Raw genomic sequence first — 26,715 nt, 5'->3', positions numbered from 1 at the left:
ATCGAAAATAATCCGGTTCAAATTTAGATTAATTGCCTATTTTTTAATTTAATTCCGGAATCACGTGACTTTCGATTGTGCATAAGAGCTTGACGTAAAGAATGTACGAGTAATACAGCGATTTTCCATGTTCCGATACACGGCTTAAATGTAGAAAATTGGCCTTATCCGGTAAAACTGAGAATAAATCGCTATGAGAATAATAAACCGCCGTGATTAATAATTGTGGGAAAAATCAAAAAAATTAGCCACGTCCGGCATTCATTTCTCCATAACCATACTGCCCGCCGCCGGGTTGCACAAACATCGGGCCGTGATTGGGCGGCGGCCCGGAATACCCGCCCGATCCCTCCGGAGGGCCTCCCGGACCTCCGGGCCCGAACTGCGGACCCCCCGGCGGTGGCGGCGGAGGAGGGCCTCCCGGACCGTTTGGTGGGCCGCCCGGTCCGAACGGCATCCCGAACGGCGGCTGCCACGAACCCCCTTGCTGTCCGTCCCCTCCCGGACCGTTGGGATAACCTCCAAAGTCCGATTGCTCACCGCCCTGTTTCGGGGGCGGCGGTGGTCCGAAAGACCGGCTTCCCGGGCGGCCGTGGTGCTCGCCCCCGTGGGGACGTTCTTCTCGGCTTCCGGAATGACCTCCACGACCCTCCGAACGACCACCGGGGCCGTGGTGCGGCGGGGGAGGAGGGCGGGGGTGTCCCGGTCCGGCGTTGGAAGGTTGGTGGGGCGACGGGGGTTTGGGTTTGCCGTGCGGAGGGGTGGGTTTCCCGGGAGCCGCGGTCGTCGGTTTCGAGGTGCCGGAGGTCACCGGAAGCGGCGTGGAGGTGCCGGAAGTTCCCGGATTCGACGTGGAACTTCCGGAGAAAGCTGCGATGGCCGTCGATAGCTGGGGGAACTTGTCCAACGGTGGTTCCAGGAACGTGGAATGCGGGAATTTAGCCAGGAAGAGTTTCTGGGTGGCGTTATTCAGACGCGCCTTAATAATGGCGGCGTTCAGACGCTCCAGGACGATGGGCGCTACAAAGGTCACGTTTTTATGTTGGAGGTTATGAAAAACACTGGAGTTGGCGTACCGCTTCCGACGGCGAATCCAGAGTAGACGACGAGGGGCGTGGACATGTCGGAAAGGGTCAGGGATGTCCGGGAACGGACCGCCGTGTCCAGCACCGGCGTCCGCCCCAGGAAGGTGGCTTTCCCGTTTTCCACGGCGTTTAGGGCGTCGTCCAGTGAGCCCGGTTGGGAGGAGGATCCGCTGGGCGGGCCCAGGTTGGAGCTCATACCGGGGAAGTTGCCGGGTTGCGCCTAAAGGTCACGAATTGTCAGCACCGCATATATACAAAAACAATCACCAAAACCATATATAAAAAATCAAAAATCAATTTTAAAAAATTGAAACAAATTAAGATATTATCCTAAAAAGATCGACATTTTAAACAAATTAGTTAAATCAGTTAAGTAAATAAATTTAAAAATAAAGATAACTGTACTCTCTACCGGCCCAGTTCCTATCAAATTTTTTTTAAAATGCCATACTTTAATGGTGTCCTGTGTGGGCGTGGTGCTGAGAACGGAGACGGTGGTGACGTCGGAATGCTGGCTGCTCTTCACCTGGACAACCTTCGAGCCGAAAATGGGATAGGTGAAGTTGAGGTTGCTCTTGTAGATCCCGTCGTTCTCCACGGCGACGGCCAAAATGTCGCCTTCCTGTTCCAAGAAAATATACCCTTATACTATAAAATTAATTTGCAATTATTTAGTCAATTTAAATAGACGAATTTAATTTAATCTTATTAAGTATTTAACTAATCAGCAAAGCGGTCAAGCCGGATGGCGACAGTAAAGGTCACCTTGTTGGCCACATAATCCTTCGCCTCGTCGAAATTGGTGGAAAAATGGATATTATCCAGATCGACATTGAGATTTCCGTATTCGGCCAGGAGTCTCAGCAGTTCCGGGAAGAAACCGGATTTGTCCGCTTTATTGAACAGATACGGGATCTGCAGAAAAAATTTCCAAGATGAATTTGGATTAATCGAATGAAATACAAATTGATAATGATAAGCAGAAAATAGATCAGTATAGAAAATACTAGTTGACCCCGCGCAAACTGCGCGGAATAAATCGGCGATAAATTGTAATTTAGGAAAAGTACAAAGTACAAACCCATGACTACAAATTTAGTTTTATTGAGCGGAGCGTATAATAATAATGATAATAATAATATAGTTTCATTGGCAGAGACACAGTATTTGCCAAATACCTATTCGGTTGACTTCTTATCATAACTTACTGTCATAAATTATTCTTTATTTTGGCCATAGTTCACTGACAGATTAGTAGCAGTTAGAATGTACAAATATCACAGTTTACTACTTAATTAAATGTTTAAGACCGTTTTGAGAAAAACATTGTCGCGTTCCGCTGACTTCAGGTCTAACCTTAAATTAGACCCGAAAAATTCGAAAATTTCCAGGAATAAACCCTTTTTGTTTGCAATTATAAAACAAAATTTTTTGGTTTCTCCCAAATCAATCAGCAGCATGTGCCGGTTAGTTGTCAACAACTATAAATAAGATAAGCTCCACAATTACTGGAATTTTTGTAGCCGTATTACCGTACATCTACTGATTCAAATACCATTCGGAGCTTCGTTCTCGTTAAATTTTAGTCACTGCGTTCACTGCGTTGTGACCGACAAAACAATCCAGTGATACGACGGTACGACCACCGATGTTAACCTTTAGACCACTTAGAATGAAAATACTTTCAGTGTCTAGTTTCCTCCTGCTGTTTACACACAAAACAATTTAAACCTGATGAAGACTTCAAAATTTCGTTGTGTTCTTTGGTGAATTTTTTATTATTAATTAACGCCGACAACTTAAGCGCAGTGTATTGCTTGCGACCCCCGCTGCAGATTGTCGCATCCCCAACCCAACGCAACCCATTAAACGCCAACAACATCCCCAACCCATTAAACGCATTGTCGCTTCACGCTTACGTCCGCACAGATGGTTCATTAATGTAGCGCATCGCACCCAGGCACACCGGTTAGGGTATTCCCCTAATTTTTTTGTTTTGACCTTTGATGGGAGATGATCTGACGGATTGCTTTATAGCTGGCGGAAAGATAGATTACAATGCGGATAAGTTTTGCTTTTTAAATCCTCGGTTTGTTTTAAATTTTTAAATGCTAAAAATGCGGTTTTTGTTTTCATAAAACCGTTTTTGTCTACGTTCCTTAGCCTTTCGAAAAATTTTAACCTCCACTCCCTCCCTCTGCGGACATTTAAAATACGCGCTCCTCACTTCAGTCGGCGGAAAAGATTTGCGGCCTTGAGCCGCCTTCTATCCCGGGCAGTTGTTAGACTCGAATCCTAGTCCGTACTCCAGGTGGGACTGGCACTCGCTGATTTGCTCAAGCAGTCCACATCATTTCCAGTCGAACACCAAAATTCTCAAAATCGATTTTAAGTCTCTCACAAAATCATGTTTATTGGCGATTTGAAAAAAAGGGTATTCCACTTTATTGGCACATCAGCACGATATTACCAAAGCCAACCGCCCTGTGGAAGCAGTTTTAATAATAAATCTAATAAACCCGTTGCGAAAGGCAACTACAGTACTTTATTTTTTGAATTTGGGTCGTTCCCACTTTCCAGGAGATTCTGCATGTTCAGTCTTTAAGAAATATCACTTTCAAAGCCTACATATTTTAAAAACTAACTCTTAATAAAAATCTTATGGACTAAAGGCATTCTGATAACTAATGGACACCAAAGTTCCATCAAGTGTATGTAGATGGATGCTTTTCCTATGCTGTTCGTGATAGTGGTGGCGTGGGTGGGTTTGCAGTGGTGGGTTCTCCACTTTTCCCGTAGACTTTGTATGTTAAGTTCTTTTAAGATTTTCTCTGAAACTTCACATAGTTTCAAAAAACTGACTGGTTTCTGCAAATCTGCAAACTCGCGGCTATTGAATGACATATAGACATCAAAGTTTGGTTCAGTGGCTCGCTCAAAAAAGGGAGACAGAAATGGAATTCGCTAAGGCTTATTTTATTAATATATAGGATTACAGATACAATACAATTACAATAAAATATTACAACTTACAGATACTAGTTATTCTATTTTATTTTCCTTTTTTTAGTCCTTTTTAGTATTAATTAATACTAAAAACGACTAAAAAAAGGAAAATAAATAGAATAACTAGTATCTGTAAGTTGTTAGGTAAATTAACACATAATTAAGTAAATTATAAGCGACTAATTTAATTTCCGGCTTCCCGAGAATCTTCAGGTCACTTATATGCGGCCGTTTTCTTACTTCGACGGTGGCGACCTGTAACTTCCGGTCGAGAGGGTATTTCGCTGAAAATTGTGCGGAAGGTAGCTGACCACACACATAGGTCACAAACGGTACCAACAACGTTAAAGACAACAGATACATTTTAATTTTCAATCGGAGCAAAGAAAATTATAAATTTTTTGAGTAATTAGTGATCTCATAGGCAGACAATCTTGCAACAGCGTAATCATACTACTGGACACACCGATCAATCATGTGTAGCGATTTTGCAGTTTTTTTTATGCAGTTCGCTGTAAATTTTCTGATTTCAGCAGAAAATGTAAAGTGGCTGCGGGACGTCTTACCGGTTGCAGATACTCCACGGCGTCCACGAAAACGGCCGGCGTCGGCAACTTAGTGCGCAGCAGTTCCGGTTGGTTCCTGGCGGCTTCCGCTGCATGACACATGCACATTTCTTGTCATTTCTGAAAAATTTGTCATTACACTTTGTATGTCGCCCAAATGTGTCTCAATAAAGCAGTTTCTACAGAAGATTTGGTACTGCTCTCTGTTTAAAAATTTAGTTATACAGTACTAATGTAATTTTTAATGACTCTAATAACATAATACGTTCCATAACGTATAAAAATAATCATATAAGCACTTTAAAAAAAATTACATTTCTCATTACGATGCAAAAAAAAGTCTACAACACCCGGTGTTCCCAAGCGGTCACCCATCCAAGTACTAACCGGGCCCGACGTAGGTTATCTTCCGAGATCGAACGGGATCGGGAGTTTTCTACGTGGTATGGTCGTAGACGAATGCTTAGATATTTATAGCGCCGGGTGTGGTGCCGAATATCAACCTGGCACAATTATTAAAAAGCCATTTAAATATTAATACATTAGCGTTATTAACAAACAAAATATAAAAAAATTAAGTACTGTACAGTTAGCCAAAAAGCCGTCTAGTTAAAAGGCAAAAAAGTCTACAACACCCGGTGTTCCCAAGCGGTCACCCATCCAAGTACTAACCGGGCCCGACGTAGGTTATCTTCCGAGATCGAACGGGATCGGGAGTTTTCTACGTGGTATGGTCGTAGACGAGTGCTCAGATATTTGTAGCGCCGGTTGTGATGCCGAATATCAACCTGGCACAATTATTAAAAAGCCATTTAAATATTAATACATTAGCGTTATTAACAAACAAAATATAAAAAAATTAAGTACTGTACAGTTAGCCAAAAAGCCGTCTAGTTAAAAGGCAAAAAAGTCTACAACACCCGGTGTTCAGGCCATCTTCCGAGATCGAACGGGATCGGGAGTTTTCTACGTGGTATGGTCGTAGACGAGTGCTCAGATATTTGTAGCGCCGGTTGTGATGCCGAATATCAACCTGGCACAATTATTAAAAAGCCATTTAAATATTAATACATTAGCGTTATTAACAAACAAAATATAAAAAAATTAAGTACTGTACAGTTAGCCAAAAAGCCGTCTAGTTAAAAGGCAAAAAAGTCTACAACACCCGGTGTTCCCAAGCGGTCACCCATCCAAGTACTAACCGGGCCCGACGTAGGTTATCTTCCGAGATCGAACGGGATCGGGAGTTTTCTACGTGGTATGGTCGTAGACGAGTGCTCAGATATTTGTAGCGCCGGTTGTGATGCCGAATATCAACCTGGCACAATTATTAAAAAGCCATTTAAATATTAATACATTAGCGTTATTAACAAACAAAATATAAAAAAATTAAGTACTGTACAGTTAGCCAAAAAGCCGTCTAGTTAAAAAGCAAAAAAGTCTACAACACCCGGTGTTCCCAAGCGGTCACCCATCCAAGTACTAACCGGGCCCGACGTAGGTTATCTTCCGAGATCGAACGGGATGGGGAGTTTTCTACGTGGTATGGTCGTAGACGAGTGCTCAGATATTTGTAGCGCCGGTTGTGATGCCGAATATCAACCTGGCACAATTATTAAAAAGCCATTTAAATATTAATACATTAGCGTTATTAACAAACAAAATATAAAAAAATTAAGTACTGTACAGTTAGCCAAAAAGCCGTCTAGTTAAAAGGCAAAAAAGTCTACAACACCCGGTGTTCCCAAGCGGTCACCCATCCAAGTACTAACCGGGCCCGACGTAGGTTATCTTCCGAGATCGAACGGGATCGGGAGTTTTCTACGTGGTATGGTCGTAGACGAGTGCTCAGATATTTGTAGCGCCGGTTGTGATGCCGAATATCAACCTGGCACAATTATTAAAAAGCCATTTAAAATATGGATTTTATTTCTCAATATGTACAAAGCGAGCTTCGCTCAACAATTATATTCAAATGAAGAATTTGTCCCAATTTACATGAGAAGGGACTGTGCACAATACACTCATAGCATTACCACGCATAATCTCCAAACTTAAACGTTGAAACAAAAAACAAGTCGAGCGACTCTCGCCCGTTCTCAAATACAGTTTCTTTCCAATCTCCTTTAAGGTAACAATGCCAGTCTCACACCAAGTGCCAAAAGTCTCGCATGCAAAGGCGACAAAATGACATCGATCAGTGAGAGACTTGTATTTCCCAATCTTCTCCTTGGAAGCCAGCTCAGCGGCCGCACCGGCACACTTTGAGGTCGCGTCGACATACGAATCCGCCATCGTATCTCTACAGGTCACGTCCCATACTAAAGGCTGCCCGCGGTACCACTTCCAGCGCGTGGCTCCATCCGGACGCTTTCCATTTTCGCGCAAAAAGCCAATAGGCTCTGGATACGATTCAATCCCGGCATTACATAGCGCTCGCAAGATAATATCGTTAATACCGTTATGTCGTTCCCTTCTACCAATGCACTTCTTACAGGCCAGCCCATGGTATCCGTTCTCTGCTACATCTTTTCCACATCTGGCACACGAATGACACTCGACAATTTTAGCGCCAAGCCACAAGCCAACGGAAATTCGAAAAGTCTGATCGTCCAAAAAATTGCCGAACACTTTTGCGGGAAGAGCGTTAAGCCAAGCCCCGGCATACTTCGTGCTGATAGCTCTCAACCGTGCTTCGTCTTGCTTACTGCCTCCGGCTTTGCTCCATATCTCAGTGACGTCCCTTTGTATAACAGCATTATCCCATCAGTGATGGGTTACTGAGTAGACAGTAAGTAAGGGAAAGTTACTCAGTAAACAGTAGCCTAATATTAAGTATTCAGTAACCAGTAACGTTTTGGACCTCTAGTAACAGTAACAGTAAGTAAGGTTTTTAAAGTAACAGTAAAAGTAAGTAAAAAGTAGAGAAAAATTCAGACTGGCAATATTTCTACTGACAATACGATTTTTATTGGAATTTCTTACGATTTCACTATAAATTTGCTCGTCACCTTCGCGCTTCGCGCGAAATTTGCTTCCTCACATAAGCTATAGCTATTAGTACTTGGCTTACTGAGTAAGTAATCTTTAAGGCGAATTAGTAAACAGTAAGTAAAAGTAGCGTTTGCGGCAGCGAAAAAGTAACAGTAAAGTAAGTCAAAAGTAAGCAAAAGTAAAAGTAAGTAAGGGGTCCAAAAAACTCAGTAACCCATCACTGTATCCCATACACACTGGTGAACGCGTGCCAAATCCAGGGGTAACTCTTCACAGGCGGACTCTCGCTTCCAGCATTCACATGCAGCATTGACTAACTTCTCCGTATCGCCATTGTAGATCCGTGATGTTAGCTGACGGGTCGAAAACATGGAAGCCAAAAAGGCTGAAGGAGCCAACGCTTTCGCTCGTCGCACACCCAAACCCCCTTTGGCAACAGGGAGTGTAGCCTGCGTATAAACTTGTCCGTCCAGTTCGGTGTTGGTTATTTCTTCCAGGACTTCTTTAACGTGACCATCGAACTCGTCCAACAGTTCAGGTACCTTCCAACAGGGGCTACACCGTAGCGTGTACATGAGCTTCGGGATGGACAGACAGTTCCGCAAAAGATAAAATCCATGATGTGCGCTCAGTAATCGCAAACGATCTGCAAAAATTTTTAGCGAAGCAATTTTCTGTTGCAGTGAGTGAGTTATCGCCTCGTCAGTTAATGGTGCACCAAGAAACGTTACCGTTTCAGGCTGCAAAACAATCGCACCGGGAGCAATTGAGTGCAGCCTGTTCTTGGCCACCTCGCGTTCTTCAACACTTCCACCAATGAGCAACATTTCGCACTTCGCGGGGTTCAGTTGTAGTCCAGCGGCGCTGCTGGCGGTGATGATTGATACCAAATCTTCGGCAACTTCTTCCACCGTACCTCCCAGGGCACCGTCGTCCAAGAAAAACACCTTCAACCTTGAACACAGATTTATACAGAATAGAAGAGAGACGAGGCAGTAAAGCAGTGGTCCCATCGGATCGCCCTGCTGGATCCCCGTGGCGGATGACAAATCCTCATCACTGCCGCTGCACGAGAGGACAGACGGCGCTCCATATGCACTCAAAACGAACGGATAGTATTCCGGGAAGTGTTGTAGGACACACTGTAACATAATGTCACGACGGACAGTGTTAAAAGCATTTCTGTAGTCTATTTTAAACAAAACTCGTAGGCCGTCGTGCTCCTCTTGAATGAAACTTCGGACTGCATGTACAGCTGCTTCTGCTCCGCCGCGTGTACCACATCCAACTTGTGTGGGAGTGAATAGTTCATTCGCTTTTTTCCCACAACGCTTCGTGACAATCTTGGCTGCAAGTCTTCGTATTACATTTCCCACAGCAATCGGACGAACACCACCATCTTTCTTCGACAGAGCAATCAGGTTAGCGCCGAACAGAACAGGTCTCAACTCCTCCGGTAACTTGCCAGCAACAAGAAAATTTATCAACTTGCACAGCGCAATACATAGCGGAGATTCGACAGCATCTTTACAACTCAGCATGTCCTTAATGTGCTGCGGTCGGAGGCCATCCAATCCTCAAGCCATTTAAATATTAATACATTAGCGTTATTAACAAACAAAATATAAAAAAATTAAGTACTGTACAGTTAGCCAAAAAGCCGTCTAGTTAAAAGGCAAAAAAGTCTACAACACCCGGTGTTCCCAAGCGGTCACCCATCCAAGTACTAACCGGGCCCGACGTAGGTTATCTTCCGAGATCGAACGGGATCGGGAGTTTTCTACGTGGTATGGTCGTAGACGAATGCTTAGATATTTATAGCGCCGGGTGTGGTGCCGAATCAACCCGGCACAATTATTAAAAAGCCATTTTAATTAAATAATACATTTGCGTTAATAATTAATAAAATAAATAAATTAAGTACAGCTTGCTAACAGACAAATAAGCCGTCTAGTTAAAAAGCAATGGTTGTGATGCTGAATCAATCCGGCACAATTAAAACTCGAAAGCCATTTAATTGAATACGTTTGCAGTGAATAATTAACGAAACATGAATAAAGCGAAAAACAATTAAGTAGCTAACAGACCAAAAAGCTGTCTTGTTAAAAGTTTTAAAGCAACCGCCATGGAATGACGCTTACGTGTGCTGAGCAGTTTAGAGTCAGTGCCTCGATTTTCTCGCCTCGATATGTTTTCGTCTTTTCGTCGTTTTTTTGACTTTCAACTTTTCCGTTTTTTCACTTTTGATTTCGTCATTTCGAGGATCATTTTCATTGATTCACAATAAATTTGTTTACGTTCATCTCCCTGATTGTTTAGGGGATGAATTGATTGTTTATTTGGCAGAGAAGAACTGGATATCGAGAAATACAGCGAATCAGTCATGGATACTGAGCAGAGTCGACAGGTTCGTTCATGTTTCCCCAACGCACTCTTATTCCATCCATTCCCGCCTACAACCTTCCCCATCCATGCGAAACATTCATTTTAACATGAACTCAATTTTTTCCTTCGCAGGGCACCCCTCTGGAACCCAGCCTGGGCGGCTCCCCGTCGAAATGCCCGAAATCCTACGTGACGATCCTGCACGACGTGCTGAGTCAGGAGCGCAAACTGACCCCCGTCTACCAGCTGGTCAGCATGGAGGGTATGTCGCACGAGCCCACCTTCGTCTACAAGGTGCACGTCGACGGGACGGAGGCGCAGGGCCGCGGACGGCGCAAACAGGAGGCGCGCCAGCTGGCCGCCAAGAATCTCCTCATCAAGCTCAATCGGCTCCCGCCCGCGGAGGTGGATGCGATGGAAGGGGAGGGGGAGACGTTGGTCGAGGAGAAAGTGGAGGAGGTGGGGCGCGGGGTGCATAATATCCAGCTGGCGGCCAAGTTTCCCCTGGTGGACACCAGCAGGTGAATAATTTATTTAATGAATTTTGATATTTATTTTTAGACCATCCTTATCGAATTTGTGCTGGCTGTGGTGCGATTGTATTCGCTTTTTTTGCTATTTATTTTTTCCGTTATTTTCTTATGGACGTTTTGTAATTGTAAGTACATACATACGTAGTGTAAAAATATCAGTATAAAATAGAAAAAATGATTTAGTAAACGTTAAATAAATTTTTTCGAATTAGATATTTAAGAATTTTTAAGAAAAAAAATTATTCCCTTGTAAAGTCCGAAATAAATGATTTTTAATTTATTCGAATGATTTTATTCGGGTAATGGGGAATGAATAATGATAATTAAATTATTAAGTGGGTTACTTATTCGCTGTGGATTAGAATTCGAACGTAATAATTATTCTTTTATAATTATCAATGATAAATAGTTGGGCAGTTTTTTTTTATATTTATTGGTTTGTGGCGTCTGTTTGTGCAGCGTTGTGGATGGTTCGACGGCGACGGTGACGGTGCACACGGCCGCGGCGCCGGCGGCGACCGAGCCCGTTGCGGCCGCGCCGGAGGTCGCTTCGCCGAGCGCCCCGCCCCCCGGATCCGCGCCCGGCGCCCGACGATTTCCGGCGCAGCCCGGCCAGCAGTATCCGGTGCCGCACTGCCGCAAGGAAAATCCCGTCGGCAGGTACGTTGACTTCCACGCAATAAACAGCATTATTTACTACATAATAATTTTTAAAAAATAGGATAATAATTAACAATAATGCCTTTATTTTTGGCCGATTTCATTTTGGTCACAAGTAATTGACAAATATTAATTTTAAAAAATACGATAATAATTATCGAATAATGTCTTTATTTTTGCCGATTTAATTCTGGTCACAAATAATTAAATAAATAATAATTTTACAAAATAGGATAATAATTAACAAAATTAATAATACGTTTATTTTTGCCGATTTAATTCAATTAATAAATAATAATTTAAAAAATAGGATAATAATTAGCAGATAATGCCTTTATTTTCGCCGATTTAATTCTGGATTCTGGTGACAGATAATTAATACCGAAAACTATTGGAATCAAATGGGGTGGGGGGTGTAGTTTGCAGGAGCTGACGCTGAGTATCCGCTGGCCGCCGCCGCAGTTCGAGCTGCACGAGCGGGAAGGCGCGGCGCACGACGCCACCTTCAGCATCTGCTGCTACGTGTGGAGCTACAAGGCGCTGGGACGGGGCAAGTCCAAGAAGGAGGCCAAGCGCATGGCCGCCGCCAACATGTACGAGATCCTCCGCACCGCGCCCGACGTCCTCGAGCTCTGGCAGAAACGCGCCGAGGTGGGCGCTGGTTTTTTGGAAAATCTGATTTGAACTGAAAATAAGTTTTTTTAAAAAAAGAATTATTTCCTGCGCGATTGTGTTTCGAAAAATTCCGGCTGTTACCCGATTAATTGTTTAATAGAACATCACTGATTTCTCAATTCTCACACATTTTTTATTATTTTTTGTCGGTTGTTTTTTAATTTTTATTGGACCATTAATTGTAGTAAACTCCATCTGAATAGAAATAACTTTTTGCAATAATTATTTCCGGTACAATATTTTTCGCAAAATTTCCGCTTCTACTCGATTAAATCATTAACATAAAATCAAGAATTTCTCACTCATTTTTATTATTTATAATTTTCTTTATTTTATCCCGTTTCTTCCAGTTGTTTCCGTTAAATCTTTAATTGATCCTGAGCTTTTTAAAAGAAAAATATGTTGTAAAAAATCTTTGATGAAAAATTGTTGTTTATAAAAAGAATTATTTGTTGTTTATTGATTTATTGACGCTGATCATGATTATTGTGTTGATGTAGGCGTATGCGGCGCGCGCCTACAGCAACCGCAACAACCGCCACCGCCAGCCCATCCCGCAGCGCGCCCCGCCCATGCAGACGCTGTACAAGGATCTGATGGCCAACCAGACGTGCGATTCGCTGGCGGCGCTGCGCAGTCTGTCCCTCAACGAGGTCCTAAACCATCCCGACCCGCTGGACGTCATCCGCGAGCTGGCCACGCAGCTCCACTTCGACATTCTCTTCGACGATCTCTTCGACTTCACCCGCGTCAAGGGTCAGTCAGACAAATAATCATTTAAAAATCGATTAAAGTCGGTAAAATAATTGCTTAACGAACATGGTAATTATTGCCAGCATTTCGCGCGCATTTGTATCGTACTGTGGCACTGTACTACAATTTACCTACGTGTATTAGCATTACGAAAAAACGTACAATACAATCAACACTAATAAAATTGTATTAAAATTTGATATTCTCGGGGAAACAATTCGTTTAAAAAATTGACTAACGTACTGAATAATTACTTGTTAGCACTCAGCATATTTGCGCTAATATTTACGTACAGTACGTTTAAAAATAAAAAGATACAAAAAATTATAAATTGAAAAATTGCAAATACGGCACAAATGAGAGAAATAATAAAAAAATTGCCGCGAATAAAATGTGAAGAAATTAAACAACAACTTAAAACAAAACGTTGAAAATCATTCACTGGTTAAAGTGAAAATATTAAATAAAAAAATATAATAATATCGTGTGCGTAAAATAATTGCAGAAATTTGGGATAATTATTAAAATGGTTTTTCGTGTGTTTTGCAGATGAGAAAATCTCGCTACCGACGTTGCCGCACCCGGTGGCGGCGGCCATTTTAATCACGTTGACACTGCCGCGGCAATTTACGTCCATGTATTAGCATTACGAAAAAATGTGAAATAAAATCACTAATAAAATTGTATTAAAATTTAATGTTCTCGGTAAAAAAATTCGTTTAAAAAATTAATTAACGAACTGAATAATTACTTGTTAGCATTAAGCATATTTGCGCTAATATTTACGTACAGTATATTTAAAATAAAATGATACAAAACATTATAAATGGAAAAATTGCAAATATGTACGGCAAAACTAAAAGAAATAATAAAAATTGCCGCGAATAAAATGTAAAGAAATTAAACAACAACATTTTACAACAAAACAATGAAAATTATTTGTGGGTTAAAGTGAAAATGTTTAATAAAAAATATAGTAATATCGTCTAGAATACGAATATTTGCGTAAAATAATTGCAGAAATTTGGGATAATTATTAAAATGGTTTTTCGTGGGTTTTCCAGATGAGAAAATCTCGCTACCGACGTTTCCGCAACCGGTGGCGGCGGCCAGCCTGATCACCCTGACATTGCCGCGACAGGTCGTCTGTTTCGGCACGGGCGCCACGAAATCCGCGTCCCGCCGCGCCGCCGCCATCGACGCGCTGTGCTACCTGTACACGGCGGCCGCGCAAACCCTCACCCTGGAGAAATCTCCCTGAAATTCACCTCTTCAACGTTTTTATTTATCTTTATTCATCACAGTTCTTCACGACATTTTTTGCTTTTTTTTGAGTGATGCATGGAAGTTTTGTCAATTTTCTCGGGGTTTTTGTACAGTTTGAATTACTTTAAAAGGCAGATTTTTCTACTTAGAGAAGCGCGTTGGTACATTGGTCAAAATTGGGAAGACAGAATGAATACTCGTATAATTATTAAATTTTGCGCAGTTGACGGAACATGTCTTCGTCGTGGAGGGACGCACGGATAATGTCCATCTCCATGGCGTTCGGCATGATGATGGCCAGGTAGCCCGTGGAAAAAGGCTGCAATAATTAATAAAATTCAGCCATAATTATCAAATAAATATTCAGTGAATAATTCAGCAATAACAAAATAAAAATTCGACAATAATGACAGAAAATTCAGCGGATTATTCAAAAATAATTAATATAATTTCCGCCAATAATTTAACAATAATTACTAGAAATTCTACAGATAATTCAACAATAATTAATAAAAATTCAGCAAATACGTAATTAATTATCTGCTAATAATTACTGAAAATTCAGCAGATAATTCAACAATAATTAATAAAAATTCAGAAAATAATTCAACAATAATTTGTAAAAATTCAGCAGACAGTTCGATGCTGCGGCAAATGTAAATGTGTACCTTTGAGGAAAGGAGAGACGGTCGGGCGGAGAGATTGGTGTTGACTTCGAGGAGTTTACCGCGGATCCCGCTGCTGACCACGTAGCTGCTGCGGTCGGCACACTCGACGCGGCAGATTACCGAGCCGTGCTCAATAAACTGGGCACCCTACGAGAAACATTAACTTCACAGAAAAAAATAAATCTAACAGCAGTGAAAAATGTATTTACACACATTTATTTAAACGATATCTACATCAAGGTATCCGCGAAGACGGCTGCCGAAAATTCTTGACCAAAAAGAATAAAAAGAAAATATCGGAATTAATATTTTAAGGCTGAAAATAACGAAAAAATTGAAAGAAAATCGGCAAACAACAAGAAAGTGAGTAAAATATCGAAAATATTGTGTAAATTCCGCTAATGTGTACCTTTTTCCGCGCGCCTTGTCCGTGGCTCTGCGTCCGATCCGAACCATCACAGTCGGTGAAACTGACGCTAAGGCACTCTTTTTTCAAGGCCACCACGGGATGCGACGGCGCCAGCACAATAACACACAACCTGAATAATAATATTAAATAACATGAATAAATCGCAACAAAATATCGAAAATAAATAAAAATACAAAATAAATAGCAAATAAATAATGAAGAAATAAGAAAAAGATAAATAAATGAAAAAAATTATTCGACTGACTTGTTCGTATGCACCAGCACGCAGAGATCCTCCGAGCAGTCGGGACGCTGATCTGCAAATCACATCAAGAACTCCCAGTCTCATCCAACTCGATCGTGCAATCAATCGATTTATGGATACTGGATAAACCGTCCCTACCCATTTGGTACAGTCGAGTGTAGTTGTTGAGAATGTACTTGGGCATGTCGGGAAGAGGGGCAGAAGTAGAGGAGATACTCCCGTTCACGTCTGGGAGGTTCGTCACAAGGTCCGGGAGGTTGGACGACAACTCGGGAGGACGGCGTTTCGGGGCGGGGGACTCGTCATCCAGCGCGGAAGACTCCGTCGGCGGGAGAAGGCTGACAGGGGGCTTCACGTCCGCGTCGTCTACCGCCATGATCGTGTGTGCTTAACGCGAGGCACGCGAAGGAAGTTCGTCGCGCGATAAATTACAACCAGATACCTGGTACCCCCCTCTTCACTGCAAATCGCTGGCGATAATACCGTGGTTGATGCAAACGTTATAAACACGTGCTACGACTCAGAAAAATAAGCTACAATTCTAAAAATATCGGAATATGAAAGATAAAAAGTGATTTACGGAATGAGGAGTTCGAAAAAGATCTTCCAAGTTTTTTGTTTGCTGCTTTGCAGCCTTTGCTGTTTGCAGCTGCAAAACAGTCTGCATGTCGAAACACGAAAATCGTGGTATTAGAGCAGCCACCCTGAGAATCCGGTGCTGGCGACTGTAACTGCCGCCCGTGGTGTCGTTCTGTATTTTCTTCCATAATACTTCCGTTTCATGCAAATTGTGAAATTAATGTGAATACTAATGAATTCAATAAGATAAGTCATTTTATTTAATTTCGGTTTAACAATTTTTTTTATTTAATTTTCTCACTGATATTGCTATGAATACTCGCGGATTAGTTGAGAGAAGTCGAGAAGATATCACTAACCATACCATGGAATAAAAATCTTCGTATCATTTTATTGCAACACGATGCCGGCTCCCTTAATGTCCCATGGAAAAACTGAAAACACACCCATAAATCTCCTGAACCAAATCCCATGTGTATCGTATACGCGTTATGTATCACAATAAAATAAACGTCTTTCCCGGAATAATCCTTGCAAAAAAATCAACAAAACTGGCAAAGGAACAAAACAGAATTCAATTTTAATGGCATAATTCAGGCGGTGGGCATCCGCGGGCGGGGCTGCGGTGCGCACTCCTCCTCCCACTCCGTGCCGGCGCGTTCCTGATGCAACAGCATGGAGCGCCGCGGACTGGTCCAGGTGGGGAGGATAAAGGGGGCCGGGGGGATCGGGGGCGCGGCGGGGCTGCGGAGCGGCGCTGCGCCGGCGTCGGTGCTGGGCCGGGTGAGGACGGGCGGGTGGAGCGGCGGGCGGTGGAGGATGCGCGGGTTGACGGTGATGGTCAAGGCGGGCGGGGTGGGGGGCTGGGCGCGTCGGAAGAGGCTGGATAGGCGCTGCCAGCCGCCACAGGAGAGGGGGCGCTGGGTGGTGTTGCTGTATGTCTGGATGGCCGCGTAGATCGAGGTCACTGTAATTACATTAATTTTTATTATAGGTGTATAGCACTTATCTAGGATTTATTTTTAAATCAATTTCTTATAGTATACGCGTTTATTTGTAGATAAATTCATTTTTTCTAGTACTCAGTTTGTACTTACATGACGATATTTATTAAAGGCTCCAGTAATTCATTAAATACGCATTCATTTGTATTTACACTTACTGTACTTGATAAATTTGTATGCAATAAATATTTATATACTCATATAGAGCATTGTACATATACGGTAAATGTATGGTATATAAATTTATAAGTAAAAATTAGATAAATTTAATTTGTGCAGTACGCGTTTACATTAGTATAAATTTATTGTTTTTTTGCAATATACGCATTTATCTGCATGAAATTTGTTGTACCGAAAATCGGTACAGTATATTTAATCAAATACTTCTTTATATGAACGACCTACTTCTAACTGCGAGTTTATTTATAGATCAATTTATTTATGTTTATTTATATTTAACTTATTTTATATAATCTGAACTTATTATTTATGAGGCACTAATGCATAATATTAACAAACATACTCGTACTGATTTACGTATAATAAAAGTTTCAGTATCCAGTATTATGTTTGTGCTGTTAATTACTTTTCCGGTTATGAAACCGAATGAATAGCATTTACTAAATAAATAGCATTTAACCAAATTTGGTTAAGTATTGAAAACTTCCCGTATCCACTCGTGATATTTTCGCTGCAGTTGTTTTTAATTTTGCGCTGCCTTAACTTCTCTCCTGCGGGAATACCGTATAGTAACTTTACCGGCACAACTTCAATAATAAAAGGAAAAATGTGCCGTCATAATTATATCGGGCGCGTTGAACGTGGTGCATTTTCGTAGTTTTTTAAAGGTCACGGAGCTCTTTTGACTAGTCTTCTATTATTCGCCACTTATTTGGCGTTCAGATCCGCTGTTCTACAAGATTTCACCAGTCCAGGAAAAATAATAAATAAATTTCACGAAATTATGCCGGAAGAATATACACGTCTTCCTATTAATGGTTCCCTTTTCTGACTGTTCGCGGCGTTCTCTCGAAGCCGACGACGACGTTAACAGTGAATGGGACGGTGCGAAAAGGAGACGCGGTATGGCAGCTGTGATTGTGGCTGTGCCGCGATATACCCATAAAAAAGTCGTTAAAGAACAATTAATCTTGCCGGTGTGGGACAGCACTCATTAGGGTCAGTGGAGTGGCTGCAGCGCTAATGTTCATTTGGCTGCGCATTACACACCGAACAGGCAGAACGCCGGTTCTGATCAAATGGCCACCGGTCACTCTCACTGGTTCCCATTAGTGTACACAAAATAAGACAGCCATATTCACATGAACATATATAAGCATATGTGTTCCGCGCCGACTGACCATTAATTTCGTTCCACCCAGAAAAACAGCAGCCCCTGCTAATGACCTCATTAAACGTCAACCGACACATTCTTGTACTGTTCTTTATTCCTCAACCTTTATATAATTTACTTACTTCAGAGAAAATTATTTATTGTTACTCACATTTTTTTTTAATTATTTTTTGTTACGGTACTTAAAACTGTAGTTGCTTGATATTATTTAATTTATTCTGTTGTGTTATTGTTTTTGAAGAAAGCTCTGTATTTGCAAAGCAGAGCAGTATTACTGTGATATGTTATATGAATCGCACAAAATTACATAAAATTCCTAAACTATTTAAATTTAAATTAATTTAATTCACTCGAATTTTTATTCAGCTTTGAATGCTGCTTACCAAGAATAATTCCGCAAAACGGCAGGAAATACAGGACACTGGGTTGGTCGTAGTCCACGTCTTCCTTGTCCTGTTTTTTGCCGGTTGCGGGCCGTTTGGGCGGTGGTGCGGCCGCGTTGGCAGTGTGTTTGGCGTGCGAGGGATTGAACCGGCGCAAACTGACCATGTCCCTTACTAAAAAAATTCAAGGTCAACTAAATGTTCTGCTAAATGTAGTTAAATAAAAAATTATGAAAATATAAGCGTTTAATAATTTTTTGTAAAATTTCTATTTTTTTTATATAAATAAGCGTTCAGTAGATTTTTTCTAAATTTGTAGATTTAAATTTTATTTGTAGATTTAAATTTTTGTTTCTAAATTTTATAAAATAATAAGCGTTGTATAAATTTTATACAATATCTGTCTTCATTTGTCAAGCACATTGATTATCTAAGATATAAATGTTATAAACAAAAAATCCTTCACAAATTGCACGGAATTTATGTGCGCCCGGCGCCCGATTATAAAGCGAATTTTTAAAATGTGTACGGGCGGCAAGAAGTGTACTTACCGATGCAGACCGTGTCGGAATTGGGCAGACAGCGGCTCAGCTGGATCTCGTTGGCGGCGCACTGGCTGCAGCGCATACACACGTTGCTGACCATGTCGAAGTATTCGCCGTCGGGGCACACACTGCACTCCGTGTCGGCCGTGGCACTGCACTCCCGCTGGACGCTCGTTCCCGTCGGACACTGCCGGCATGTCGCGCACCCGTTGCTCACCGGATCCCGAAATGTCCCGCTAAAAATCCACATTCCATATAAATTTGAATTATGGAGTTAGAAGAAATAATCATTTTAATTGATAATACATAAAATTAAAAAGATTAAAAAAATTATAAATTTTCGGAATAAATCTTTGTTTATTTAAGTAATATAATTTATTTTAAAAAATGATACTTTAATTTTCCTGTAAAGAATATAAAGCGGCTGACCTTTGACAGGCGCACACCGTATCCGACTGCTCCGTGCAGTCTTCCAGCACCTGTTGCCCATCGGAGCACACCGCACACGCCGCACACGTCCCGTTCAGCCGGCGATACTCGCCAAATGCACAGGGAACAATCCACACCGAGTCCATGGAATTGTCGCCAACCGGCAAAGCCATCGCTGCAACCGGCATAATTCCGTAATAAATCGCCAGCACGGTCAACAATAACACCGCGTATAACTCCATCATACGACGCTGCAAAATCTTCGGTATTTTTCAACAACCGCGAAAGCACTCAGGAAATTTGTAAAAGAGATTTCCAAAGAAATAAAAGACGTCCTCGACCTGATTCGGATTGAATGAAGGTCGGAGAAATCAGTGGCGATCAGACGCAGGTATTGTGTGGCGATTTATCGCTGCATAACGACGTCTTTGCGCGGTGATTGGTCAGCGCTGCTGGACGGGGCGGTGCTGCTGGACGGCAGACAGACCAGCGTCCGCTTGTGTGATCAGCCAGACACAGAACAGAGAGAATGCGATAAAATGAAACCCGGCTTAAACGCAGCACTGTGATTGGTCGGCCGCACACAGACAGACCAGCGTCCGTTTACATGATGAGACACTGAGAGCCCGAGAGAAGACCATAAAAAGGCCAGGCTCAAATAAAACACATTCTGCCGCTTATTGCACGGATTATCTGCTCCCCACTCTGGTCTGCAAGCAGAAGGGAGAAGACGGTCGTAAACGAGCCAGAGCAGTCTGTGCGCCAGTGGTCGTTTTACGATGTGCGCTTTATCGGACGCAGGGTCTAATTGCTCGCGCGGCATTGTGTGTGAGTGTCTTAATGTGGAGCGTCATTAATCTTCGACAAGGTACGGGCTATTGTTTCCGAAAGGCACTTCCAACATGCCGGCCCACCACTCACCAGCAACAACATCGCCATAAAATTAGCGCATAGCAGCCGATTCCAGAAATCGGGCTCGTGGATTGCGGTGAATTAAAACGTCTCCTTGCATCTATGCCGGTGTCGTTTATAATCGGCCACATTTTACTGGAGTCTTTGGAATCACAACAAATTAAACACAACTCGCATAATAATTCTTAACATGATTAAAGCCGAATATAAAATTTAATACGCGTGATATATAATTTCGTTTATTTATTTTTCCAGAGCTCGACCTTTATCGAACAAAGATTTGATTAATCGCGATTGCAGCAGGCCTATGACCATGTCAATAAATATTCTCCACACCAAATTGACGTTTTACCAGCAGACAAATAATTTGTTCTCGATGGAAAAGGTCAAATTAAGCGAAAATTTGCAGCAGAGAACGTACAGTAATTTTAGCATTTACTAACGTGTCCTATTTGCAACCGCCCCCGTACTGCGGCATGGTCGATGATTGCAGAATGCTTGCGTTGCATATCGCCCGTTGTCGCATCAGCAGTTCCGTGTCAAATTTGCTGATTCCTTAATTGTTCCCAGACCCGTTCGTAATCAAATAAAATATTATTACCGAAGAAATTACATATTTTTCGGCTAATAAGTCGGAGTTTTCCGGTTAATAAGACCTTGAAAAGTCTGTTTTCAATATTTTCAATTTTCCATCAATTCCCACAGTGATCTCGTTGCAACCGCCCACGTACTGCGGCTTTGCCCGTGGTTTCGTTGCACATCGCTGTCGTCGCTGCACGTTGCAACATGTTCGAAATTAAATTTTGAATTTCGATCTTTGAGCCGAATTTAACGATTTTCCGTTCCTTCTCATTCTCCACACTGCAGAATCTGATTAATCCCAACATGGCGACATCTCCCCAGGATGAAGAAATCTCCGAATTCCACTTAGAACCCACCGTCCGCAGCCTGCTAGAGCAGGAGACGCTGCGCTGGGTGTTTGTCGGAGGGAAAGGTGGCGTGGGCAAAACAACCTGCAGGTTGGCTGCAAAATCTTCGATCAAACAGCCTTGAACGTGCTCCTGGTTGTTCCCAGTCTGACCGTGTATGTTTGCAGCTGCAGTCTGGCCATCCTGATGGCCCGTCGCCGCGAGAGCGTCCTGCTCATCTCCACGGATCCGGCGCACAACGTGTCGGACGCGTTTAGACAGAAGTTCACCAAGTACCCCACACTCGTCACGGGGTTCGCCAACCTCTACGCCATGGTGGGATCTGGTTTGCTTGCCGCAGTGGCCGCGTCTAATGGGGTGTGGTTGTGATTGTTTTTGAAGGAAATCGATCCGCAAGTGCACGGGAAGATCGACGAGATTGAGGATCATGTCCAGACTGATGAAGAAGGTACGTCACCGTACGTGGCATTTTTCCACTTTGTTTCGACAGTTAAACTGCCGGAGTTTTTTCTCTTTTGCTGTTAAACAGCTTTTTGAATTTTTCAGGTTATTCCCATCTTTTTGTTAATTACCACTGCCTGGATAAAATTGTGAATTTAAGAGAAGCTGCGAAACTGCTGTTCTCTACGAAATTAAATTTAAAAGCGAATTTTTCAAACTTTCCCCAGATTTCCATTTCAGTGCTTTTTTTCTCTATTTCTGTTTGACAAATCTGATGTTCAGTTTTATATCGCGGTGGTTGTTGAATTAGATTTATGGAGTACGGGACGGAAAATGATGCTGGACATCACCAACTCCCTGCCGGGCATCGACGAAGCCATGAGCTACGCGGAAGTCATGAAGTATGTGGTTTTTTTAATTATCCTACCGTTTTCGGAAAACAGAAAATTAGGTATGACATTGAAAATACAAAAAAATAAATGTGAAAATTGGAATATAAAATTGAGAGCGTAAAAAAATAATAGTAAAATACGAAAATAGGAAAATCATTATGAATAAAAACGAAAACGAAATAGAATATCACTTTCGGAAAATAAAAAGCAAAACAGAGAAATAAGAAACTTTTCCGAAAATAGAAAATTAAAAAAATCATAGACAAATAAAATCGGAAAAATACGAAAACAGACAAAACGCTTTGGGAAAATAGACAAACAGGGCAACAGCAAAATAAAATAGAAAATATTAAATCACTTCCGGAATTCCGAAAATAAACAAATATGGAAATGAATATTATTATGGGAAATAAATCGGTTAAAATTGTAATTTCTGGTTAGGCCTGACACATTGGATTGTCTTTGGTTTAGGTTGATCCAGTCGATGAACTTTAGCGTGGTGATCTTCGACACGGCGCCGACGGGGCACACGCTGCGTCTGCTGGCCTTCCCCGACGTGTTCGAGCAGGGCCTGAGCAAGATCATCCGCCTGAAGAACCGCCTCGGGCCGCTCTTCACGCAGATCTCCAGCGTGATGGGCGTGCCGCAGACCAGCTCCGACTTCGAGCAGATCTCCAAGAAGCTCGACGATCTCATCCCCACCATCCGCAAGATCAACGAGCAGTTCCACAACCCCGAGATGACCACCTTCGTCGGCGTCTGCATCGCCGAGTTCCTCTCGCTCTTCGAGACCGAACGACTCGGTAAGGAAATGATGCCGTAATCAACCGAAAATCGGCGATACATAAATTACTAATTTTATTAACGAAGTATTATTGCCAGTTTTTTATCATTTTTTTCGATATTTCCATTTTTTTTTACCATTTTTTTCGATTTTAGTTTTCTCTAGTTTTTAATAATAATTATTATGTTGAGCTTTATCACGATGAATAATAAGAAAATCTACTAAAATAATACAGTTATTTTTTATATATTTATTCCATTTGTAACCTTAGTTTCGTTCGTTGAAACGATTTATTAAATAAAAAATAAAAGCATTTACTGTCTAGGAAGATTTGTTTTAATCGTTTGGATGATTTATACGTATCATTTATCTTGTTTTGAATTTAAAATTGACAGGAAAGAGTACGATTACACAGTAAAGTTTTTAAAAAATTCATTATATATTTTTTAATACTGAATTTTCTTCGTTGAACTAATGTTGCCGTCGAGAAATAAAAACTCTGTTTAATAACTTCTTATGCGTTACGTGAGGTAATTAATTTTGCTTTTGAAATTAAAAAATAAAACGAACAAAATCTTTGGAATATTTGTTGAAAAATTTATTTCATTATAAAATTGATCCGTATTTGTTGGAATAATTTTTTTAAATAATTTTTATCGGGCAGTACAAGCGCTGGCCAAGCACGGCATCGACATCCACACCATCATCGTCAACCAGCTGGTGTATCCCTCCAAAACCCAGCCCTGCTCGCTGTGTAAATCGCGCGAGCGTCTCCAGCAAAAATACGTCAAACAGGTGATCATTTCCCTTGAAAAACTGCCATCTGCATCCACAAAATTAACCGGTTGTACTTGTTATTTTCCGCAACAGATTGAAGATTTATACGAGGACTTCAACGTGATCAAGCTGCCGTTGCTGGAGGACGAGGTGCGCGGCAGCGAGGCCATGGAGAATTTCTCCAAGATGCTAATCACGCCGTATCAGCCTTAGAATTATTCGCTGCATTATTTCCCTGTATCTTCCGTTAATTAACAAACAACCCGTGCCGTTAATGTGTTCCAGCTACTCTATAATTTGTCCGCCGAAATAAAATAAAAATAAATAAAATTTATTTAAAATGAGTAATCGATTTGTCCACCGAAATAAATTAAAAAGAAATAAAATACGAATTAAATAGAATGTCTAATAAATTTTTCCGTGGAAATACATTTCAAAGAAATAAAATAAATAATTAGTTTGTCCGCCGCATTAAAGTAAAAATAAATTAAATTTGAACAATAAACAGACGGCAAAACTGAATTAACAAAAATGAATTAAATAAAATATTATAATTTAACTGCTGCAAAAATTCCGTCGTTTGAGTTTATTTCATCGCATTCGCCGTTTTCCTTCCAACGCACGTAATAAAAGCCGTCGAAATTAAAAACAAAATGCTCTTGATATTTCAAGAAAACACCGCCCATAAATCCAAGCGCCGTTTGAGGTAATTTTAACATCACCAGAAAAAACAATAATTAAACGATTTAAATTTGCGTCCGCGCCGGTCGGATAGGATTCAGTTTGATCTGCTCAACCACCCACGAGATTCCATCACTCACGCCGGCCCTAAAAAAACAACCAGAAAAATTTTAGAAGGTACAAGGAAATTTTTATCTAGCAAGTTTACATTAACTGTAACTGAGAACCATCAAACGTCAATTCTCTGCTGAATCTATAGAGCCCTTGCACTACGACATTAGTCCACTTCCATAGGCGCATTGGGCGGCGAAATTTGTACTAATTTTGTAGTTCTTGGTAAGAATATGCGTTTCAAATAATCACCAATTAAATTTTTGATTTTATTTTAATTAAGTTCCCCTTTGTTGTAATGAACTGGGTGCAGCCGATTAAAATGCACCTTAAAAGGAAGAAAATATTCCAATCGGAAGTACAACCATTTTATCCCGAACGTCGTAAATAAATTGATGAAATTTAATCTTGTGTTACAACCTATACTCACTTGAATAACCCAATAAAATACCACAAAAAATCATGAAAAAATTGATGAACATCAGAGAATAAAAATTTAAAATAATTATGAACCAGTCAAATGCGGAAAATATCGTACCCAGTTAATGCCGAACAGCCGAGCGCCAGGCATTCGCGCCGGCCGATGTACGGCGTTCCCACGCTGGACAGCTGCGATTTCACTTCCGCCACCAGCATCGACGCCTGCCGGAAAATTAATTCCAAAAATTCCGGTAAAATTCAGGCAAATTCGGGTAAAATTCCGGTAAATGTAAGAAAAATAATCATACTTCGATGTCTTGCTTATTGGCCAACAAAAGCAAGGGAACACCGTCGAGATGCTGATTATGGATCATCGTCGCTGAGAAAAATACAACAAAACTTTTTTCCGTCAATTCATTTAAAGTACATATTTATACAGCGAATAATTCAAGAATTTTTTTTATTTTTTTTATTTGCCAAACTACAATTTAATATTTATAAACAGATTCGAATCTCTCGGGTCGAAATAAATTTCTTGGTGATGCAGACGAAATAAATTTCATTAATTACCAGTTTTTATTATTTAAGAAAACATTCTTAAATTCAACGTTTTTAAATTTAAAAAAAAGGAAAACATTTTATATAAAAAAGCCATTTTACCGAAAGCGTCTTTGGTTTCGTTGAGGCGATTCCGATCGCCGGAATCCACGACATAAATAATGGCATGGCATTCGGAATAGTATTTATCCCATAGCGATTGCAGTTCTTCCTGTCCTGCAAATACAAAAATAATTATTATTTAATAATTGCATTTATTAGCAGCAATTTGCTAATTTTATTTCTTCGTATTTCTCTGCCATAAAATTTCACACATCAAAGCCAGTCAAGCCACCAATTATTTTCTTCCCGTTTTTTTAGTGAAATTTTTACCTCCGAGATCCCAGAAATTCAGCCGTATTCCTGCCGTATCGATTCTGCCAACTGGAGAACAAATCATCAGAATATTCAATATCACCAATAATTCTGCGAAAAAAATCAGCGTGTTGAGAAATTCCCCACTGACTGTTCAGTCCGACGGTGGCCGTGATCTTCTTGGGATTCAGTCCGACGTAGGAGGAATTAAACTGCGCCTTCGCCTGCTCCAACAGTGTCTAAGAAGAACGGGAATCAAACGCGCAGAAAAAGAGTTCAGGAAAGCTGAAATACGCACTGTTTTGCCAGCGTTGTCCAGTCCTAGAATCAGAATGAAATACTCGTCCTTCTGCGTGCACTGCTTGTACAGTCCGTAAAACAGATGGAACATTCTCCCCGCATCACCACATTACACATCTGTTCCCGGAAAAATAATTTCCCAAATGAAAGGACTTCGTAAACATAAAGCAAACGAAAATTTAATTTTATAAGTTTTTTCTACAAATCTGAGCGAAGAAAATGAGTGGCAGCGTAAATAAACGGATATAATTTTCCGGATGGCACTTCCAATGCCAGTGGAGTTGGACTGGCATCGCCATTTTCGTTGCGCTGTGGTTTGAATTCCATTTGAGGGCCGTGTTTTAAATTATTCAAAATGAAACAAAATTAAAATTGACATTTTGTTTTTAAATTGAATTCTAAACAGTTTTGAGCCGTTTTGCAACGATTCGAAATGAAATACAAATATTTGAAGCCTGAACTTGCGACAGCGTTGGACAATTCCAACGCGGTGTTGG

General features: G+C 41.2%; 7 protein-coding genes and 6 non-coding genes across 16 annotated transcripts; 2 read left to right on the top strand and 11 right to left on the bottom strand.

The window, feature by feature from the left end:
• Positions 1-34: 34 nt before the first annotated feature.
• On the bottom strand, positions 35-4,580 carry LOC129582260 (cuticle collagen rol-6-like). Its single transcript, XM_055473743.1, has 5 exons — positions 4,332-4,580; positions 1,851-2,000; positions 1,537-1,707; positions 1,077-1,305; positions 35-1,020 (listed from the first exon to the last, which is right to left on the bottom strand). Exons 1-5 carry the CDS (start codon positions 4,452-4,454, stop codon positions 245-247), a joined length of 1,449 nt encoding a protein of 482 aa, XP_055329718.1. The 5' UTR covers positions 4,455-4,580; the 3' UTR covers positions 35-244.
• A 415-nt stretch (positions 4,581-4,995) lies between these two features.
• Positions 4,996-5,114, bottom strand: LOC129582521 (5S ribosomal RNA). The gene has a single exon (XR_008689642.1). It is a non-coding gene; the product is annotated as a 5S ribosomal RNA (ribosomal RNA).
• A 166-nt stretch (positions 5,115-5,280) lies between these two features.
• LOC129582520 (5S ribosomal RNA) lies at positions 5,281-5,399 on the bottom strand. The gene has a single exon (XR_008689641.1). It is a non-coding gene; the product is annotated as a 5S ribosomal RNA (ribosomal RNA).
• A 411-nt stretch (positions 5,400-5,810) lies between these two features.
• LOC129582519 (5S ribosomal RNA) lies at positions 5,811-5,929 on the bottom strand. The gene has a single exon (XR_008689640.1). It is a non-coding gene; the product is annotated as a 5S ribosomal RNA (ribosomal RNA).
• Positions 5,930-6,095: 166 nt separating this feature from the next.
• Positions 6,096-6,214, bottom strand: LOC129582525 (5S ribosomal RNA). Its single transcript, XR_008689646.1, has one exon. It is a non-coding gene; the product is annotated as a 5S ribosomal RNA (ribosomal RNA).
• Positions 6,215-6,380: 166 nt separating this feature from the next.
• LOC129582518 (5S ribosomal RNA) lies at positions 6,381-6,499 on the bottom strand. The gene has a single exon (XR_008689639.1). It is a non-coding gene; the product is annotated as a 5S ribosomal RNA (ribosomal RNA).
• Positions 6,500-6,568: 69 nt separating this feature from the next.
• Positions 6,569-9,109, bottom strand: LOC129582262 (uncharacterized). 4 transcript variants are annotated; one of them, XM_055473748.1, is made up of 2 exons: positions 7,885-9,109; positions 6,569-7,437 (listed from the first exon to the last, which is right to left on the bottom strand). In XM_055473748.1, exons 1-2 carry the CDS (start codon positions 8,800-8,802, stop codon positions 7,435-7,437), a joined length of 921 nt encoding a protein of 306 aa, XP_055329723.1. In that variant the 5' UTR covers positions 8,803-9,109; the 3' UTR covers positions 6,569-7,434. The 4 variants fall into 4 exon arrangements, with proteins under 4 accessions (XP_055329723.1, XP_055329722.1, XP_055329721.1 ...); XM_055473747.1 differs by having other exon boundaries at positions 6,569-7,400; XM_055473746.1 differs by having other exon boundaries at positions 7,889-9,109.
• Positions 9,110-9,333: 224 nt separating this feature from the next.
• Positions 9,334-9,452, bottom strand: LOC129582517 (5S ribosomal RNA). Its single transcript, XR_008689638.1, has one exon. It is a non-coding gene; the product is annotated as a 5S ribosomal RNA (ribosomal RNA).
• A 417-nt stretch (positions 9,453-9,869) lies between these two features.
• On the top strand, positions 9,870-14,240 carry LOC129582206 (RISC-loading complex subunit TARBP2-like). The gene is made up of 6 exons (XM_055473654.1): positions 9,870-10,058; positions 10,169-10,557; positions 11,029-11,229; positions 11,649-11,880; positions 12,405-12,660; positions 13,722-14,240. Exons 1-6 carry the CDS (start codon positions 10,035-10,037, stop codon positions 13,916-13,918), a joined length of 1,299 nt encoding a protein of 432 aa, XP_055329629.1. The 5' UTR covers positions 9,870-10,034; the 3' UTR covers positions 13,919-14,240.
• LOC129582207 (protein Abitram-like) lies at positions 13,934-15,889 on the bottom strand. The gene is made up of 5 exons (XM_055473655.1): positions 15,404-15,889; positions 15,266-15,317; positions 15,001-15,130; positions 14,592-14,738; positions 13,934-14,242 (listed from the first exon to the last, which is right to left on the bottom strand). The coding sequence occupies exons 1-5, from the start codon at positions 15,639-15,641 to the stop codon at positions 14,132-14,134; spliced, it is 678 nt and encodes a 225-aa protein (XP_055329630.1). The 5' UTR covers positions 15,642-15,889; the 3' UTR covers positions 13,934-14,131.
• A 548-nt stretch (positions 15,890-16,437) lies between these two features.
• On the bottom strand, positions 16,438-19,732 carry LOC129582424 (tumor necrosis factor receptor superfamily member 16-like). Its single transcript, XM_055473937.1, has 4 exons — positions 19,560-19,732; positions 19,137-19,366; positions 18,586-18,759; positions 16,438-16,811 (listed from the first exon to the last, which is right to left on the bottom strand). Exons 1-4 carry the CDS (start codon positions 19,730-19,732, stop codon positions 16,438-16,440), a joined length of 951 nt encoding a protein of 316 aa, XP_055329912.1.
• A 1,425-nt stretch (positions 19,733-21,157) lies between these two features.
• LOC129582274 (ATPase ASNA1 homolog) lies at positions 21,158-24,190 on the top strand. The gene is made up of 7 exons (XM_055473763.1): positions 21,158-21,490; positions 21,568-21,715; positions 21,782-21,848; positions 22,152-22,242; positions 22,705-23,036; positions 23,682-23,812; positions 23,888-24,190. Exons 1-7 carry the CDS (start codon positions 21,357-21,359, stop codon positions 24,005-24,007), a joined length of 1,023 nt encoding a protein of 340 aa, XP_055329738.1. The 5' UTR covers positions 21,158-21,356; the 3' UTR covers positions 24,008-24,190.
• Positions 24,191-24,365: 175 nt separating this feature from the next.
• Positions 24,366-26,421, bottom strand: LOC129582150 (ADP-ribosylation factor-related protein 1-like). The gene is made up of 7 exons (XM_055473580.1): positions 26,217-26,421; positions 26,070-26,157; positions 25,937-25,987; positions 25,667-25,780; positions 25,315-25,385; positions 25,125-25,228; positions 24,366-24,622 (listed from the first exon to the last, which is right to left on the bottom strand). Exons 1-7 carry the CDS (start codon positions 26,307-26,309, stop codon positions 24,541-24,543), a joined length of 603 nt encoding a protein of 200 aa, XP_055329555.1. The 5' UTR covers positions 26,310-26,421; the 3' UTR covers positions 24,366-24,540.
• Between the last annotated feature and the right edge of the window lie 294 nt (positions 26,422-26,715).

Source organism: Paramacrobiotus metropolitanus, unplaced genomic scaffold, assembly GCF_019649055.1.
Source record: "Paramacrobiotus metropolitanus isolate TYO unplaced genomic scaffold, Prichtersi_v1.0 Parri_scaffold0000007, whole genome shotgun sequence".
Lineage (NCBI taxonomy): Eukaryota > Metazoa > Tardigrada > Eutardigrada > Parachela > Macrobiotidae > Paramacrobiotus > Paramacrobiotus metropolitanus.
The sequence above is the reverse complement of the archived record's forward strand: the minus strand, read 5'-3'. Positions and strand labels throughout refer to the sequence as shown.